Source organism: Ictidomys tridecemlineatus, chromosome 10, assembly GCF_052094955.1.
Source record: "Ictidomys tridecemlineatus isolate mIctTri1 chromosome 10, mIctTri1.hap1, whole genome shotgun sequence".
In the NCBI taxonomy this organism is placed as follows: Eukaryota; Metazoa; Chordata; class Mammalia; order Rodentia; family Sciuridae; genus Ictidomys; species Ictidomys tridecemlineatus.
In genome coordinates, this window is record NC_135486.1 from 31,560,162 (window position 1) to 31,575,885 (window position 15,724).

Genomic DNA, 15,724 nt, shown 5'->3' on the forward strand with positions numbered 1-15,724 from the left:
ATATTTCCTGACTTTTTATTCTCATAAATTAAAATGTTTCTGTAGGATGGCCAAGCCCTACATATTAGTTGTATTCCCAGTTTTGAGCCAAACTGTGATTAAATTCATCTTTCCTTTTTATATTTTTCTCTCTCATTTCCGATGTAGGTAGGTAGGTGACCGAATCCAGTTAGTTGGGACCCCAGCAGCCTCTGGCCTAGGCTCCAGTAACAGGGTAACTGAAGGTGGGTTCATGGAGGCGAGACCTGATATATAGGAGTTCACACATCCTAAAGGGACTGCCTTCCCACCTTGTTCTGACCTGTGCTTGCCTTATGCCACCCTCCCTACTGGCCTTCCCAGGGCAATTTTTGAATCAACAGTGGGCTTTAAGAGCCACTTTGAGTCACCACATCTGAGGAGAGAGGGCTGCAAATTAGATATTTATTTTTCAAGTAAAAGACACAATCCAGAACTCACAGGGAAAAGAAAAGGCAGTCAGCAGGAAGCCTGGTTATGGAAAGACCACAGGGAGGCCCTAAGAAAGACAGCGAGGCAGGCTGAGACGTGATCCCGGGCCCCAGCTTGGGCATGGCATTGGACGGGTCCTAGGGACTCATTTCCAGGTGCAGCATTTGCAGGAGGCACTGAACACCAGGCCTTGGGGGCAGCTTTGCTGGAACAGCCAACCCTCTGCACAACTGTAGTAGCTGGACGGATCCTGAGGGTTGGGGTAGAGCCCGTTGGGTTTGCCCTGGCAGAAGTTGTCTTTTCCAGGGCTGGGGCTCTGCTCAGGTTCAGAGGGATGACCTGGTGCAGGAACTCCAGGCTCTAGGGACCTTGGAGATACATATGGAAGACCTGGGAAGAAGACAATGAAACTCAGCTAAGGTTCAGTCAAAAAATCTCAAACCCACAGGCGGAGCACACAGGCAGCCGCTATAGGAACCCAACACCCCACACCCCACAGGTGGAGCACAGCTGCACCTTGAGCTGGGCACAGCTCAACAGACCACACCTGGGCTGCACATGTAATGGCACTCAACGGCCATATACCACTGCAAAGGCCAACTGTATACTGACAAGGGGTTCTGGGGGTCCCACACAGCAGCTGGGCACAGACTTTCCTCTTGACAAAAGAAGAACAAGGGCCCTCTGAGGGCCTGTGGAGGGAAGCCCCGTCACAACACCCTGCCAGGCGTTGCCACAGCAAGGAAGAGGAAGAGGAAGAGGAAGAGGAGAGAGAGTGCAAAAAGAAAATCCTTCCAACTGTCTCCTCAGCTCCAGGGTTGCATGAACTATGCAAAATCACAATGTTGGGGCCCAGTCATTTTCTCAGAAGAGCCCAGCCCCTGTGGTTTGAGATGCGAGGGTTTGTAACCCACTCTGAATCCCCCCTCTGTCCCCCAGCCCCTTACTCACTCAGCTCCCGCCTCAGGGTCTGGATGAGGGGGTATTGGCCCTGGTTGCAGAAGGAGCCCGCGAAGTCATCCAAGTCCAGGGTCCAGACCATGGCCCCGCCCAGTCCCTTCTGCTTCAGATAGCTGACCTACGTCCAGGAAGATGGGAGTGCAGGAGCCAGCCAGGCCAGCCCCAGAGCCCAGGGCCTTTGGCGCCCAGGACCCTCAGTCCTATGGGCAGTGGGGGTTTCTGGAGATGGCCCTGGGGTGAGGGCCTGGTTAGCTGAGACCTGACCCTGTTGGGCACAAGCATGGCCTGGGAGGGCCTGGGGGCAGGGGTGAGGAGTGGTGATGGTGGGTGGCCCTGCCTCAACATCCTGGTCATTTTGGGCTGAGCTCCTGGTTGTGATGTGTTCAGGTACCATAGAAAACGCTTAAGCTTCCCGAAAAGTCTGCATGGAGTTTTCTTCCCAGTTCATACCTTTGCCCTCCCTGAGGTTCCTGAAGGAGCATAGGATGGCTCTTCTCTCTAGAAGAGAGGGCTTTCCTATCCCCTCACCCTGCCAGGGGGGACAGGGTGCTCACCCCTGGAGTGTGGTTGGGGGCTGGTCTGAACCCTTGCTGGTCCCAACTCACTCTCCAGCCACCTCCCCTCCTGTCTCAGCCATGTCCCACAAGAATGCCTACCTTGTATATTTCAGGACTTGTCTCCCAGCACCTGCTACCACATCCCTTCTGCCATCTGTGACCCACTCCCTCCTGGAATCTCCCAGAGTACTTTGTCTGTCTATACTTCTAGAAGAATTTGCTACTATCAACTCTACATCATAATTGACGTGGGATTTGTGGACAAGCAGTGTCCTCTTCAGTAGCTGGAGAGAGGCCTGGAAACATGTTGGGCAGGAGGAAGGGGTCCTATAGGTAAACCAAGGCCCATGATTTGAACATGCTCCAAATGTTTCCATGGACTGAATAAAATCATAGGCCTCATTATGCATATATCTCCTCTTCATGTGTCTGCAGAATTTGCTTGTATTTAATAAAATACAAATCCATTTAAGATAGTTGATCCATGTAGGGTGATTTGTTCATTGTGTCTTTTCTTAATCAATAGGTGGTCAAGGTACAAAGTGCTATCCCATGGGGATTTGTGAAATGTTGGGACACTGACAAGGAGATTCGTCCTTGAAGAGGTTCTGGATGTTGTCATATGATGTTATTGACAGGCCTTGGGGTCTGCCCGGGACATCCCCCCTCCCAGCAGGGCTGGGCCTCACCTTGGCTTTGAAACTCTCCACATCATCAAAACCCACCCACTGGTTGCCCTGGAAGACGTAGGGCACCTTCTGGTCCTCGATTCTATGCACCGCCTTCCAGGAGCACACCTGCGGGAACAGAAGGCTGTGCTGGGAAGGAGGAGGGAGACCTGGCAGGTGCCTGCCCTTCCCTCCAAGAAGGAGGCCAGAGATTGGAAAACTCCTGTCAGAGGAAGTCTGGAGAACATAGGAGCTTCTAGAAAGCACAAATTTCATCTTTTAGCACTTGGACTTAAGGATAAATCAAAGATGGTGGGGATGGGATAGAATTCACCAGGCCAGAATTCTCTGGGCCTGCGTCCTTACTCAAACTGGGGGAGAAGCACCCCTCTAGTTCCCAGGCATGCTCCTCCCCCACAAATTCTCAGGGTAGTTATGAGTCTTCCTACCTCATAGTAAGCCAGAACCCCTCCTTCCTTAGTGAAGGGGCCGGGAGCGCCAGGCCCTGTGGCCGGGGCCCCCACTCCAGTGTCTGACGAGGAGGCCAGGGTGAAGGATCGTCCGTAGGTGGGCATGCCGAGAATCAGTTTGTTGGCGGGGGTCCCCTTCTGCAGCCACAGTTGTACAGCGGCATCCTGGTGGTGGAGAAGGAGGGGCCCATTAATCTCCTCTGCCTCTGGCCTGGTTCTTGTCTAGGAGTGTGGGTCCCAGAGAGGGCCAGGAGGCAGGGACTCCTCCGCTGGAGATCCCAGGGTCTATAGCAGTGTTCCACACCTGACCATCTACTTCAGATCTTGTCTCAGGCCCTCGGCCCCGTGAAAGAAGCTGGGTGGCCAGAGAACCAAAGAGCACGGCTCTGGAGCCGGACGACACTCACGTCCATACTGATGGATGGCCCACCGTGGGCCGGGCTCTGTTCTAGATGCTTGGGGTACGTCAGTGAACAAAGAAGGCAGAGACCCCTCCCTGCCTTCCCCAGCAGTTTATTTAAATAATAATAAAAACAGCCATCTCTAAGGGCACTGTGTGAATTAAAGGGTATAACACAGGGGCAAGGTCAAGGACAGAGCTGGACAGGGGAGCCAGCACGGTTGTCATTATTACTGTAGCTGTGAGTTCCACCTGAGCGCACGCAAGAGCAGGGAACTGGGGCTATTTGCTTATCTCTGCCTCCCCGGGGCCAAGGACAATGGCTGGCACTTGGATGTCCAAATAGATCAATGGTGTAGGCAGCCTCCTCACTCACCTCTGAACAAGACTGTCCCTCCATCATGAATTACTAGATGTCAGACCCTGGGCCTGTGACAGGAGCAGGTTCCAGATGGAAGCACACTGGGTAAATGACTGGTAAAGATTCTTTCCTTACAGCTCACGTTCCCAAAGAAGCTGCTCTAGGTGACTCAGGTCTCATTACCTGCACCCTCAGCACTTAGGAAATGGGGCAGTTTCACTGTATCGATCCTTCCTTACTCCCTCCCTCCCTCCCATCCTTCCTTCCTTCCCATACTGGGGATTGAACCCAGGGGTGCTTAACCACTGAATCACATCCCCAGCCCTTTTTTTATGTTTTATTTTGAGACAGGATCTCGCTAAGTTGCTGAGGCTGGCTTCAAACTCGCGATCCTCCTGACTCAGCCTCCGGAGCCTCCGGGATTCTAGGCGTGCACTTCTTTTTATTGGTCTACGTAGTATACCTTTGACAGATCCTGCTAACGCAGATGGTACTTTGGCACAAGTTTGGAAACATCACCCCTCTGACCAGAAGCAATCCCCAGATGCGCAGTGTGGTGCATAGAAGGAAGAAAAGGGCCTCTCGACCTGCCTCCACACAGAGCATGCAACCTAGAGAACACCGTACCAGGGGAGTTGCCTGTGTGTGTCTCCTCATCACACTGGGGGTGTCTTAGAGGGACAGCTTCCTCCAAAACTCACATGGTTTCCCAGATGGGACAAGACTCAGGGTCAGGCCCAGGGTCAAACCTGGACACCTGACTCACCAGCCCACAGAGGGAGCTTCATGATAGAGCCATAGGCAAAAATGTCCCGCTCCATCTGAGAAGCAGAGGTGTGGGCTCCCCAAAAGTAAATGGCGTTTTGAGGCTTTTGTGGTCCTGTGTGTTTTAAGAAAGAGAAATGATATGACTACTCTTGACTTTTAGGATACAGAGTGGGGCCCAGAGCATGTTGCGCGCCTGCAATCCCAGCTACCAGGAAAGCTGAAAGGCAGGGGGATGGCACATTGGAGGCTAGCCTGGGCAATTTAGTGGGATCCTGTCTCAAAATAACAATTAAAAAGGGCTAGGGGTGTACTCAGTGGCAGAGAGCCCTGAGTTCAATCCCCAGCATAAGAAAAATAAAAAAGAAAGCTTACTACCCACCACGATGCTGCACAGAAGGGAGGTTCCCCCTTGGCAGTGGCAGAGAACATGAAAATAAAAACAAAAAGCAAGCAAACAAGCAATCCTGATTTCTTGGCGCTCTGCTTGGTTTTCCTGTTTTAATTTTCCACCAGGACCTTGAGGTTCAAAGGTCACTGGACCGGGCCTGTCCCACAGGGAAGTCCTGCCTCACCTCTCTGGCCACTTACCACGTTGAATGTGGCGGCTGCACCGCTCTCTCCCTGCCTCTTGAAGAGAGGGCTGTTGTGCCCTGTGACCTTCTCCCAAGAACCATGGAAGTCGTAAGCCATAAGGTTGATGAAATCCAAGTTCCTGCAGGAGGTGTGGGAACAGGCACAGGGGGTGAGATAGGTATCGGGGTGGGTCCCTCTCTCCTTCTCCTCCCATAGCCAATGACCTGGGGTGGGACCTGTGGTCAGAGGTGGGGGTGGCAGCTCCCCTAGCTCTGTAGATAGCACTCCCCAACCATTCCCCCTAGCCCCTGGGGCCATTTTTGTTCTAACTGTGAGGCTGGAGTCTTGGCGACTTCTCCTTCCTCCCCTCAGCACCCTCAGGCCCTCCCTATTCCACGCTGGAAAATTGATGCCGGTTTGATATCTTGGAGGGGAGTCTAGCTCGGTGTCTCTCAAACTTTAATGCATATTAAAATCCCAGGAATCTCACTAAAATGCAGATGCTCGCTCAGCAGGGGTGGGCCTGAGAACCCACATTTCTAACAGGCTCCCAGGGGTTGTGGGGGCTGTGGGCCCCACAGAGGATCCAGGAGCCAGATGCTGGTTCTTTTGAATTTGCTTAAAGGCATCATTCTCTGCTCCCACGCCCCCAGGGGCATTTTTACTTTCAGACTGAGGTCCCCAGGAAGAAAGCACAGATCTCAACAGAAGGACCTAGAATAGTGGAGTAGCGACCCAGATAGTAAAGCCTTCCAGAATACCTTGTGTGTCTCAAGGCCATATCTCGCAGAGGAAGATATGGACCCCCGTATCCAGTAACCTGCCTGAGACTCACCGAGTGATTTTGTCCACCTCGTAGCCAGCATCCACAACGCCTCGCCCTGTCGGGACGGCTGCGCTCAAAAGGAGTCGTTCCTTCCCTGAAGTTGAGGCTTCCTGCTGGAAGGCCTTGGCCAAGTCCTGCAGGGACAGCTCAGAGTAAGCCCAGCAGGCCCTGAGGGTCCTTGTGGGTGTTCACTCCTGGGAGTCTGAAAACTGACCCCAGGGCCGGTCTGAGCTCTGCAAATACAGGAAGCATCGGACCCTGAAGCCAGAGCAGCACTCAAGGGCTGGGGGACCACTTCTCTGCATCCCCTGACAGGCTGGGTGACCCCTTGCCCACCAGCCATACCTGGACCAGGGCTGTGAAGCGTTCCTTGTCCACAGCAGGGCTCCCCCGGCTTCCTGGGTACTCCCAGTCAAGGTCAAGGCCATCAAAGCCATACGTGCGCAGAAACTTGATAGCTGAGTCCACAAAGGTCTGTCGATTACTAGGTGTGGCCACCATGTCTGTGAACCTGTGAGGTGATGGCGGAGGTGTGGGCCAAACAGGAGATCACCCTCTCCCTCAGGTGAAACCACTCAGGATGCTGATGCTTTGGTACCTAAAGCCAGGAGGGGGTCTGGGAAGGCTGCTTCAGGGGCCACGGGGAGCTCTGCTGGGGGGTTATAGGCCTGGTTAAGGGAAAGGGACAATGAAGTGCTTCCTACCCCGACACTGGTGTGTCACTAGGGCACACAGACGTTACTCTACACTAGAGCTCATGAAGACGAGGCATGCTGAGATGCGGAGGAGGGGAGAAGTGCAGCCAGGTGAGCCAAGTTCCCTGGCGGGTTAACCTGGTCACCTTTCTTCTAACCATCAGGCATTTGTAGAGTGCTTCGTGCTGTGACTATGACCGTCCAGAGCTCTTTGAGACCCCCAGGCTGCCCCAGGAACCCCTTCTCCACATCTTCCTTCCTCAGCAGCCCCTTAGGGAATCCATGGACTTCATGAGGGTCTTAAAGTTCCTCGTAACTGATCCTTTTCAAATTCACTTTTATTAATTTGGCATTTAGCTTAATTAATAGCATGTTTTAGGTGGGGTCCACATGCCTGGAGACGCTGGATTGAAAACCCCTGTGTGTAGGCCAGGTGTGGTGACCCACGCCTGTAATCCCAGCAGCTTGGGAGGCTGAGGCATGAGGATCTCAAGTTCAAACCCAGCCTAAGGAACTTAGTGAGGCCCTAAGCAACTTAGGGAAATCCTGTCTCTAATAAAATATTTCAAAAGGGCTGGGGATGTGGCTCAGTGGTTAAGTGCCTCTGGGTTCAATCCCTAGTACCAAAAAAAAAGGCGGGGGGGGGGGGGAGGAGAAAAGAAAACCCCGTGTGTCATTGAAAACTCTCAGTATTACCTGGGGAAGATGGCTTGTAACATTCATCTTATTCTCAAGAGGGTTCATGATTCAAAAAAGCTTTAGGAAGACCGTTTACAGCTTTGGGAACCCCAGATTCTGAATTTTCTAGAAAAAAGTCTAGTTCCAAATATTGTCTTCTATTATCTTCATAGATTTTCAAAATTTTCCCAGAAATGCCAATCATTTGGCATGCAAGTCCCATCTCATGGACTGCCTTTGCTATCTAGAGGTGGGATAAGCTATCCCACATCAGAGCTCAGAAATACACACTCTGCACACCGTCTGGGGTCAGCTGGCATCCTCTCTCCCCATTTCAGGGAAGGAAAGACTGAGGCCTGGAAGGGTTGGAACCCTCCTGGCTGTCTTAGAGTCTATGCTTCTGGCAAGACTGGGTGGATGACAACCTGTAGCCAAGCCCCGTCTGCTGCCCTACCAATGGGGCACCAAGAACTCAGAAGGAGAGTCAATTCCTATAAGCTCAACCCCCGTCACCATGGACACACTTTGGCCTGGCCTGACTCCCTGATCAGTGCTCTCTTGGCCAATGCACCAGGTCCCCCTACAGAGGCTCTCCCACACGGGTGCCCACAGTCCACTCACTTCTGAGTGCCAAAGGTCCCGCCCCCGATGGCTAGCAGAGTCTTGAGCTTGGGATTTCTGAAAAGACAAGAGATAAGTGAAAATCTGCCCCACCGCCACCCCAGCTTTCAGGGCTTCCTGGTGGGGACGATGGGGTGGGGACGGACCGGGAGGGGAGAAGGGTTGCATAAGTCCCTATGCACGGAGGCTGTACTGTGGGAAAGCTGTGGGTGGCTGAGACAGACATTGTTTGTGACTTGGAGAGCCTCCTGTCCAACTGGGGAGACTCTAGGAATTCAGGAGACAAGTGATCCGAGGTCCTCAGAGCAGCTTTGTAAAGTGGACTTGGATTGAAGGACTCATTGATTTCGGGGCATTCCCCAGAGGCAGGAAATGCCTGGGAGAGGGAAGCTGTTTCTCAAACCAGCTCCTACTTGGACCCAAGCTGGAAGGCCCTTTAGGGTTCCCTAAGGCACCCCCGCCTCTTCCATATAAGTACAGGAAAGTCCAAAGAGGTGATGTGACTTGCCCAAAGCCGCGCAGTAGTTCCATAGCAGTGATGGGGGAGGTTGGTGACTCTGAGAGGAGGCACCTGCCCTCCTCACCACCCATCACCCCTCTTCCCCGGGGGCTCACATCTTCTTCAGGCCGTTGAACTCCTGGTAGAGAGTCTTGTCATTCCACTCTACGGGGCTGAGCTGGTGGCTGCTCATGCCAGCGAAGGCATAGATGAGGTGGGTGCACAGGTTGGGGTCCACATTCCTGGGCAAGAAATGAGCCGCCCCCTCTCGGTACTGGGACCAGTTTGTGAAGTAGCACACCAGCTTTTCAGCAGAGCCTGAGCAGTTGGGGCAAAGGCAAGAAATGACTGTCAGAAGGGCCTGTGAGAACAGGAGCGCCCCCCACACACACACACCCGGGAGCAAACAGTGCTCTCACCTATCACACGCCCAGAGTGAGGGTCCTGGCAGAGACGCGCCTGCTTTTGCTTGGGCAGCGCCTCACAGTTAGGAAGCCATTTTCAGAGGCCAGTTTCTGGCCCTCAGGACACCTGAGTGGACAGGACCATGGCCACCATCCTCATCTCACTGTGTGGAAGCTGAGACTCCTGAGCTCAGACTCATCCCAGTCTAAGCATCTAAGAGGGCACAGTGACTGGTCAGACCCAAGTCTCCTGACCCCTGACATCCCTGAAAGTCCCCAGGCTCAGAGCCCAAGTCCCCACGGCTGGGGACTGGTGGGCAGGCTTCCTTACCCCCATTTACACTCTCCCCTCCAGGGCCTGAAATGTCACAGAAGGTAGCCCCAGGCAGTCCCGATGTCCAGCCCACAGGGAATTAAACAGGGCATGTTGATCTGCCCAAGGGAAGGAGGCAGAATTCACCAAACACAGTTGGAATATTGCAGAGTGTTGGTTAAAATGCAAATACATGGAGTAGCAGAGAGAAAGCCCCAGTTACAGGCCAGGGTTTATTTATTTATTTATTTTTAAATGTTGCATTAAAGCTATTTGCATGTACTTCTGTCCCTGGTAGAGAATCTAAATTTATAAACATCACTGTGAAAGTACTAATAACTTACTTTATCTAAGAAAAGACAGTTTTTCCTCCCTGGCATCCCACGTAGAATGGGGGATGTGGGAAGGCTTTGCAGGGGAGTCTGTGTTCCCAGTGAGGTCTCATGGGGATGGCCACCTCAGAGGCCAGTCCTAGGCTGGATCGGCCAGGACATCAGAAAGCAAGAGTGCTGCTGGGCATGGTGGCACATGCTTGTGATCCCAGCAGCTCAGGAGGCTGAGGCAGGAGGATTGCAAGTTTGAGGCCAGCCTTGGTACTTAAAGTTTTCTTTAAAAAAAAAAAGGACTAGGAGTAGAATTCATGGTAAAGTGCCTCTGGGTTCAATCCCTAGATATTAAAAAAGAAAAAAAGAAGAAGATAAAAAGGAAAGGAGAGGGAGAGGTGGAGAGGGAGAGGGAGGGAAGGAAGGATAGACGAGGGAAGGGGTGCTTGTCTTCATTCCTGCATCTGCCAATGGGCATCTCTTCTTGGGGTTCAGGCCCCTCTGAAATGACTCTGAGGTCCCTTCCTGTCCTGAGCTCCAGGATATATGGTTTGTATGGGGGACACTGTGTGTCAGGGACTTGATGGAATGGTGAGTTTGAACAGGAAGGAGCACATTGGCCATGTTTAGACCCAGGAATTTCCCTTGTCCCTCCCAGCTCGCCCTCCAGTCCCCCTGGGGCCTGTGAGAGGGTGGAGTACAAGGTGACTGTGAGAGAAAGCTCAGGCCTCAACTGGATCCCTGGGAGCAGAAGGTCTGACCCGACCCTGGACACAGGATGGCCCTGGAAGAGGAGGAAGAGGAGCTGGGTGGTCCCTGGCCTGACACAGGTCACCCAGGAATGGAGCTTGGTGACAGAATGGGCGTGTAGCTTACAATGATCTAGAAAGAGGATTGGTGAATTCCCCCAAGCAAAAGGAAGAAGGAAGGGATTGACCCACAGAGCACGCCCCCGGAGCAACCAGGAGGGAGCTGGAGAAGCTGTCAGCCCATCCTGCTCTCCTACAGCGAATGCTCTGTGTGGCTTTTTGTAGATAGAAACCGTCAAGTGTGGCAGGTAGGAGCAGGGCCCTGGGATGCCAGCCCTGGGTTGAGTCCCAGCTCTGCAGGTCATTGGTCATGGAACTTGGCTTCCTTCTGAGATGGCATCCATCGTACCTCACACACAATGTGCCTCATCGGACATCTGTGTGGCCAAGAGTTCGAATATGTGAACCCCCAGACAAGCACCCAGTGAGTTCCGTTAAGGATGCTTTGCATTAATTAACCGGAGTCTACACAAAGTCCTACTTTTTCTTTTTTTTTTGGTACCAGGGATTGAACTCAGGGGCACTCAACCACGGAGCCACATCCCCAGCCCTATTTTGTATTTTATTTAGAGACAGGGTCTCACTGAGTTGCTTAAAGCCTTGCTAAATTGCTAAGGCTGCCTTTGAATTTGAGATCCTCCTGCCTCAGCCTCCGGAGCCAACAGCCAACAGGCATGCGCCACCACACCCGGCCACAAAGTCCTGCTATTTTTGTTATGGTGCAGGAAAGCCCAAGAGCAGCTCGGACTCCAACTGTTTGAGAGGTCTCCAGCATTCCTACCTCCCCGTACTTGTTATTTCTGTGGCCCCTGCTGGTCCCCTCCTGTAAGACCAAGAGGGCAAATGTGCATCTGATGTCACCAGCAGCTTAAGGGGAACAGTCTCAGGATGGGGGTCTGGGGCCAGATTCCTGGGCTACCGATGTGCAGGGAGTGGGTGGGATGGGAAGGAGACCTGGGAGAGTGAGTTGCTAAAAATTCCTCTTCTTTTCTGTGACACAGGAGTCCCCTTCTGCCTCTCCCAAACTCCAGAGCCATTGACAAACACGGGAGCAAGTGTGTCATTCTTGCTGAACTCAGAGGCTGAGGAGGCAGAGTGGCTAAGACGGGGTGCCTCAGCTCCAGGGGCTCAGTGTTGGTGGGGAGGCACTAAACCGATATGGAGGGCAGGGGTTCAGTTAGTGGGTAAGGAGGGAAGGCCCCTTCTGGGAAAAGGAGCCGCAGGGCTGTCGGGGATAAAGGCTGAGCACTGGAGCACAGTCCCTCTAAAATCTGCCAGGCGCTCTTGGGGTGTGTGTGTAGAGGCTAGGGTGGGGTGCAGCAGAATCCAGGAAGGGACTGAGAGGGCCAACGCCTGGCCTAAGAAAAATGCCACTTACCCCACTGGGTCATCAGCAGAGCCACCACACCTGGAGCAGAGAGAGAAAGCAGTGGTCACACGGTCATTCTCACTGCCCCACACGCTGGGGGCGGTTCAGGTGGTCAGGGGGGCCTGGTTTCACCCAAATAAAGCTTTCTCCTTTCTGAAAAGGCCCACAAGGGCACTGTGTCCATCCTTTTGCCCAGGCCAGACGTCAGGAGGCTAGGAATCGCCCCAGAAGCCAATGGAAGGTTCTTGCTCCAGAGCCTCAGTGGAGGACCATGTGGATTTAAGAAGCTCCTGGGAAAACTGCTGACATGGGTCACATTCAGAAAGAAAGAAGAAAGCCTCTCCTGGGGCAGAAAGAGCCTGGGTGAAGGGCTGGGGGTGGCAGATCCTCTGTCCCTGCAGGCTATGGGGCCTCTGCTAGGTTGAGGATCCATTCCTTGCAACCCAGAGACTCTTGAGCTGAAAGAGAAGCACCCACAGGAAAGGTAATCAAGGTGCTACAAGCCAAGAGGCAGGGGGATGGATGGAATGACCTTCCAAAGTTCTCTGGCGTGCTCCTGCTTCCTGGCAGACAGTAGCAAGGAGTCACAGGCCACGCACACCTCCTGAGGGGTTCATGGCCCCTGAGATCCAGCCCACTCTCCCTTCCGTGGACACGTACCTGCCCAGATCATGGACCACACCATAATGCTGGCTCAGCCGCAGACCTCTTCGGTGCAAACCAGATTTCTGGGTCTTGCTCTTATCTGCCTGCTTTATCCCACGCTGGTCAGGAGTGTCGAAAGTCAGGCTCCGGAGGGAGGAGAGAGAGGAGGCTGCGGGTAGTGGCAAGTGGAAAAGTAGGGTGTCAGGTAGCATGGATTGAGCAAACGTGACACAATGGCCTTTAGTAATTTTTGCTTTTTCTGGAACAATCACGGGGTGTAAACTGAACTCTTAATGTTGCCAAATGGGGAGGCAAAGAGGAAAGTAGGAAGTGTTTGTAAACTTCCTGCTGGCTGAGCATGACTCTGATCTTTGTGTGGGTCAACAGGGACCACAAGTGGCACCAAACCTAACGAGTTTTGGAGAGGAGAAATGGTTCACAAGCCTGGGCGGCTGGGTTCTAGAGAGTTCTTCTGCCCCTCTGTAGCCTTCTCTTGAACTGAGTCTTTCCATCTGAACTCTGGGGGTGGCAGGGACAATCTAGGGGACAATCCTTCCTTCCATCTTTCATCTTAGCGTCTGGTGGCTCCTGGCCTGCCACGGCCTGTGGTAGCATCCCTCCAACCCTGTCTGCATGTGGCCCTTCCCTGTGTCCATGTCTGTCTTCTTTCTGTTTCTTACAAGGATGCTCTAAACCATGAGGACCTCATCTTGACTTCCTTCCTTTTGTGAAGACCCTTACTCCAAATAAGTCCTCTCACAATCTGAGATTCTGGATGGAGATCTTTTGGGGGGCACCGTCCAGCTCATCTCAGGACCTGTGTGAGTGCCTGTTATTCATCCTGTCTGTAGACAGGATCTGTGAGTGCCTGAACTCCTGGGCCCCCGGAAAAACCCTGCAGCATCTAGAGGAACTGCCCCCACCTAATATGGCGAGAATGAGTGGCCAGAAGGCCAAGTGGGCTTGTCTGGTGGCTTTTTTCAATATCTATTTTATTATTGCATTTTTTCCACATCATAAAGTTCTATTTTATTTTTGAGCTCATACAAACCTAGGTTAATGTTTTTCTGATCAGTTTTATTTTTTGACTGTGGAGTTTTTAAACATTGCAATGGAGATTTCACCTGTGTAAAGCTACAAGGCCTTTACTATTGTCTTATGTGTTGTATGTTTGTGTGCACACTTCTGTTTTGTGTTGTATGTCTGTATGTGCGTATGTCCATCTATCATATATGAGGAGCGCTCATGAAAAAATGGATCCGAATTTTTTTTTTATTCACGTGATTTTAATGGTTAAATTTAAATTAGGTAAACAGCTGTTAAGGATTGTTTTTAAAGGTGGTTAACAGATCTGTTTGTTTACTTTCACCTTTCCTTTTCATTATATTTAATAATTCTGTTCAGGATAATGTAAATTATTCAGAAAATTGTTTTCTTAATACCTGTTGGAATATTACATATTTTTTTAGCATCATTGCCAGAATTCCTATCTTCATCCCAGTGCTGGTGAAGACAAAGATAAAACCACACTACAGCTTCTTTGATAGTTATCACAACAAACTGTATAAACTGATGCATCAATGAATAATAACTCAACAAGTAATGCTCAATCAAGGAGTCGATTTACTTTGGGAGGAAATGGACATATTGATAGATTCCTCCACTTTGAACTGCTTGCAGAACTTGCCTGGGCTATGTATCACTTGTGTGCATTGTGAACTATCTGTTGGTGCAGCGAATTGTGGTAGTGCTGGGGTATCTTTGCTGATGGTGTCACCGGTGATACAATTTTTTCCAAAGGAGCCGTCAATTGGCTTGGTGTCGTGGCATTTCTGTATCCTCCTCCCTTCTGCTAGTGATGGTCTAAAATTTGGGGGCCAACAGAGGTGAGGCAAAGAACCTCACCCCCCCACTGGCACCAAGGCCAAATCTGGGAACCAACAGAGGTGAGGCAAAGAACCTCACCCCCCCACTGGTGCATAGGCCTATCCACAAGTATGGCTGTATGCTGGACCGATAGTCAGTGACAGGTATGATCCAATTGCAGTGGTACCAACCAAAGACAGAAGGCTGACACCTAGAGGTCAGCTCATCCAATGACGAGTAAGAACCATATGTTGAATTGGACAACCTAACAGACATGGTCCCTAAGCCACATTGCTTGTTGTTTAATTAATCAGAAGGGGGGAGATGCTGAGAGCCATGGCCAAGTAGGAATGACATGGCATTTTGCATGGCATTTTGGTTTGAAAGGTGACCCTGCTCAGGGATTAGGGTGGCTCCAGGTTTAGGGTGGATCCTGCTGGGAATAGGGCGGCTCCAGGTTTAGGGTGGATCCTGCTGGGAATAGGGTGGCTCCAGGTTTAGGGCGGATCCTGATCCTGCTGCCTCAAGCACCCACTCCTTCGGAGTTCCCGTTGAGTTCTCACGGGGTTCTGAGAGTATTGGTACGCAGAGCCCCGTGGAGGGAGTGTATTTTCCCAGAACGTGCATGTAGAGTGTTGGTGAGAGTTCGAGAATAAAGACTTGCTGTTGGGGGCCTGGGGATATAGCTCAGTTGGTAGAGTGCTTGTCTCACAAGCGCAAGGCCCTGGGTTCAATCCCCAGCACCCAAAACACAAACAAACAAAGACTTGCTGTTGGAATCTACAAGTTTTTGTGGTGGCTCCGTTATTTGTGCCCAGCCAGACTGCGGCAAGTACCCTTAGGCATCTATCTTAGGAAAGAAAGAACAATATAGGTCCAAAGCAAATAGAAGAAAATAGATAAAAATTATGGCAGAAACCAATGAAATTAAGAAGAGGACTTCAGTGGAGTAAACTAATGAAATGCAAAGTTTGTTTTTATTTTTTAAATTGGGTTTCAATTAATTGACTATTTTTGTGGTGCTGAAGATCAAACCCAGGGATGTGCTCTACCACTGAGCTAATCCCCAGCCCCAAAGCTGGTTTTTAGAAAAGATCGACAAAATTGATAAACTCCTAGCCAGGCTAACCAAGAAGAAAGTGACGCTGTTAATTAGATTCATCTCCAAGCCCATGAATTGGGTGACTTAGATCAAGTGAATCAATATCTTGAAAGATACAAACTACCCACATTCACACATGAAGAAATAAATAATACACACAGGCCTATATCTATTAAAGTAGTTAAATAAATAATTAATAATGTCCCAAAAAAGAAATCTAGGACATTTGAGTTCCCTGGTGAATTCTACCAATTTTTTCTGAGAACTTTTCAGAGATTGAACCCAGGATTCTTTACCACTAAGCTACATCCCTATCCCTTTTAATTTTTTATTTTGAGACATGGTCTTGTTAAGTTGCTGAGGCTGG

At 51.2% G+C, this 15,724-nt stretch overlaps 1 protein-coding gene across 1 annotated transcript; it reads right to left on the bottom strand.

Annotated features, from left to right (window-relative positions):
• Positions 1-409: 409 nt before the first annotated feature.
• Positions 410-12,682, bottom strand: Chit1 (chitinase 1). Its single transcript, XM_005330396.5, has 11 exons — positions 12,405-12,682; positions 11,754-11,783; positions 8,643-8,844; positions 8,028-8,084; positions 6,379-6,544; positions 6,043-6,167; positions 5,223-5,346; positions 3,085-3,270; positions 2,657-2,764; positions 1,402-1,528; positions 410-840 (listed from the first exon to the last, which is right to left on the bottom strand). Exons 1-11 carry the CDS (start codon positions 12,427-12,429, stop codon positions 596-598), a joined length of 1,395 nt encoding a protein of 464 aa, XP_005330453.2. The 5' UTR covers positions 12,430-12,682; the 3' UTR covers positions 410-595.
• Positions 12,683-15,724: the final 3,042 nt, after the last annotated feature.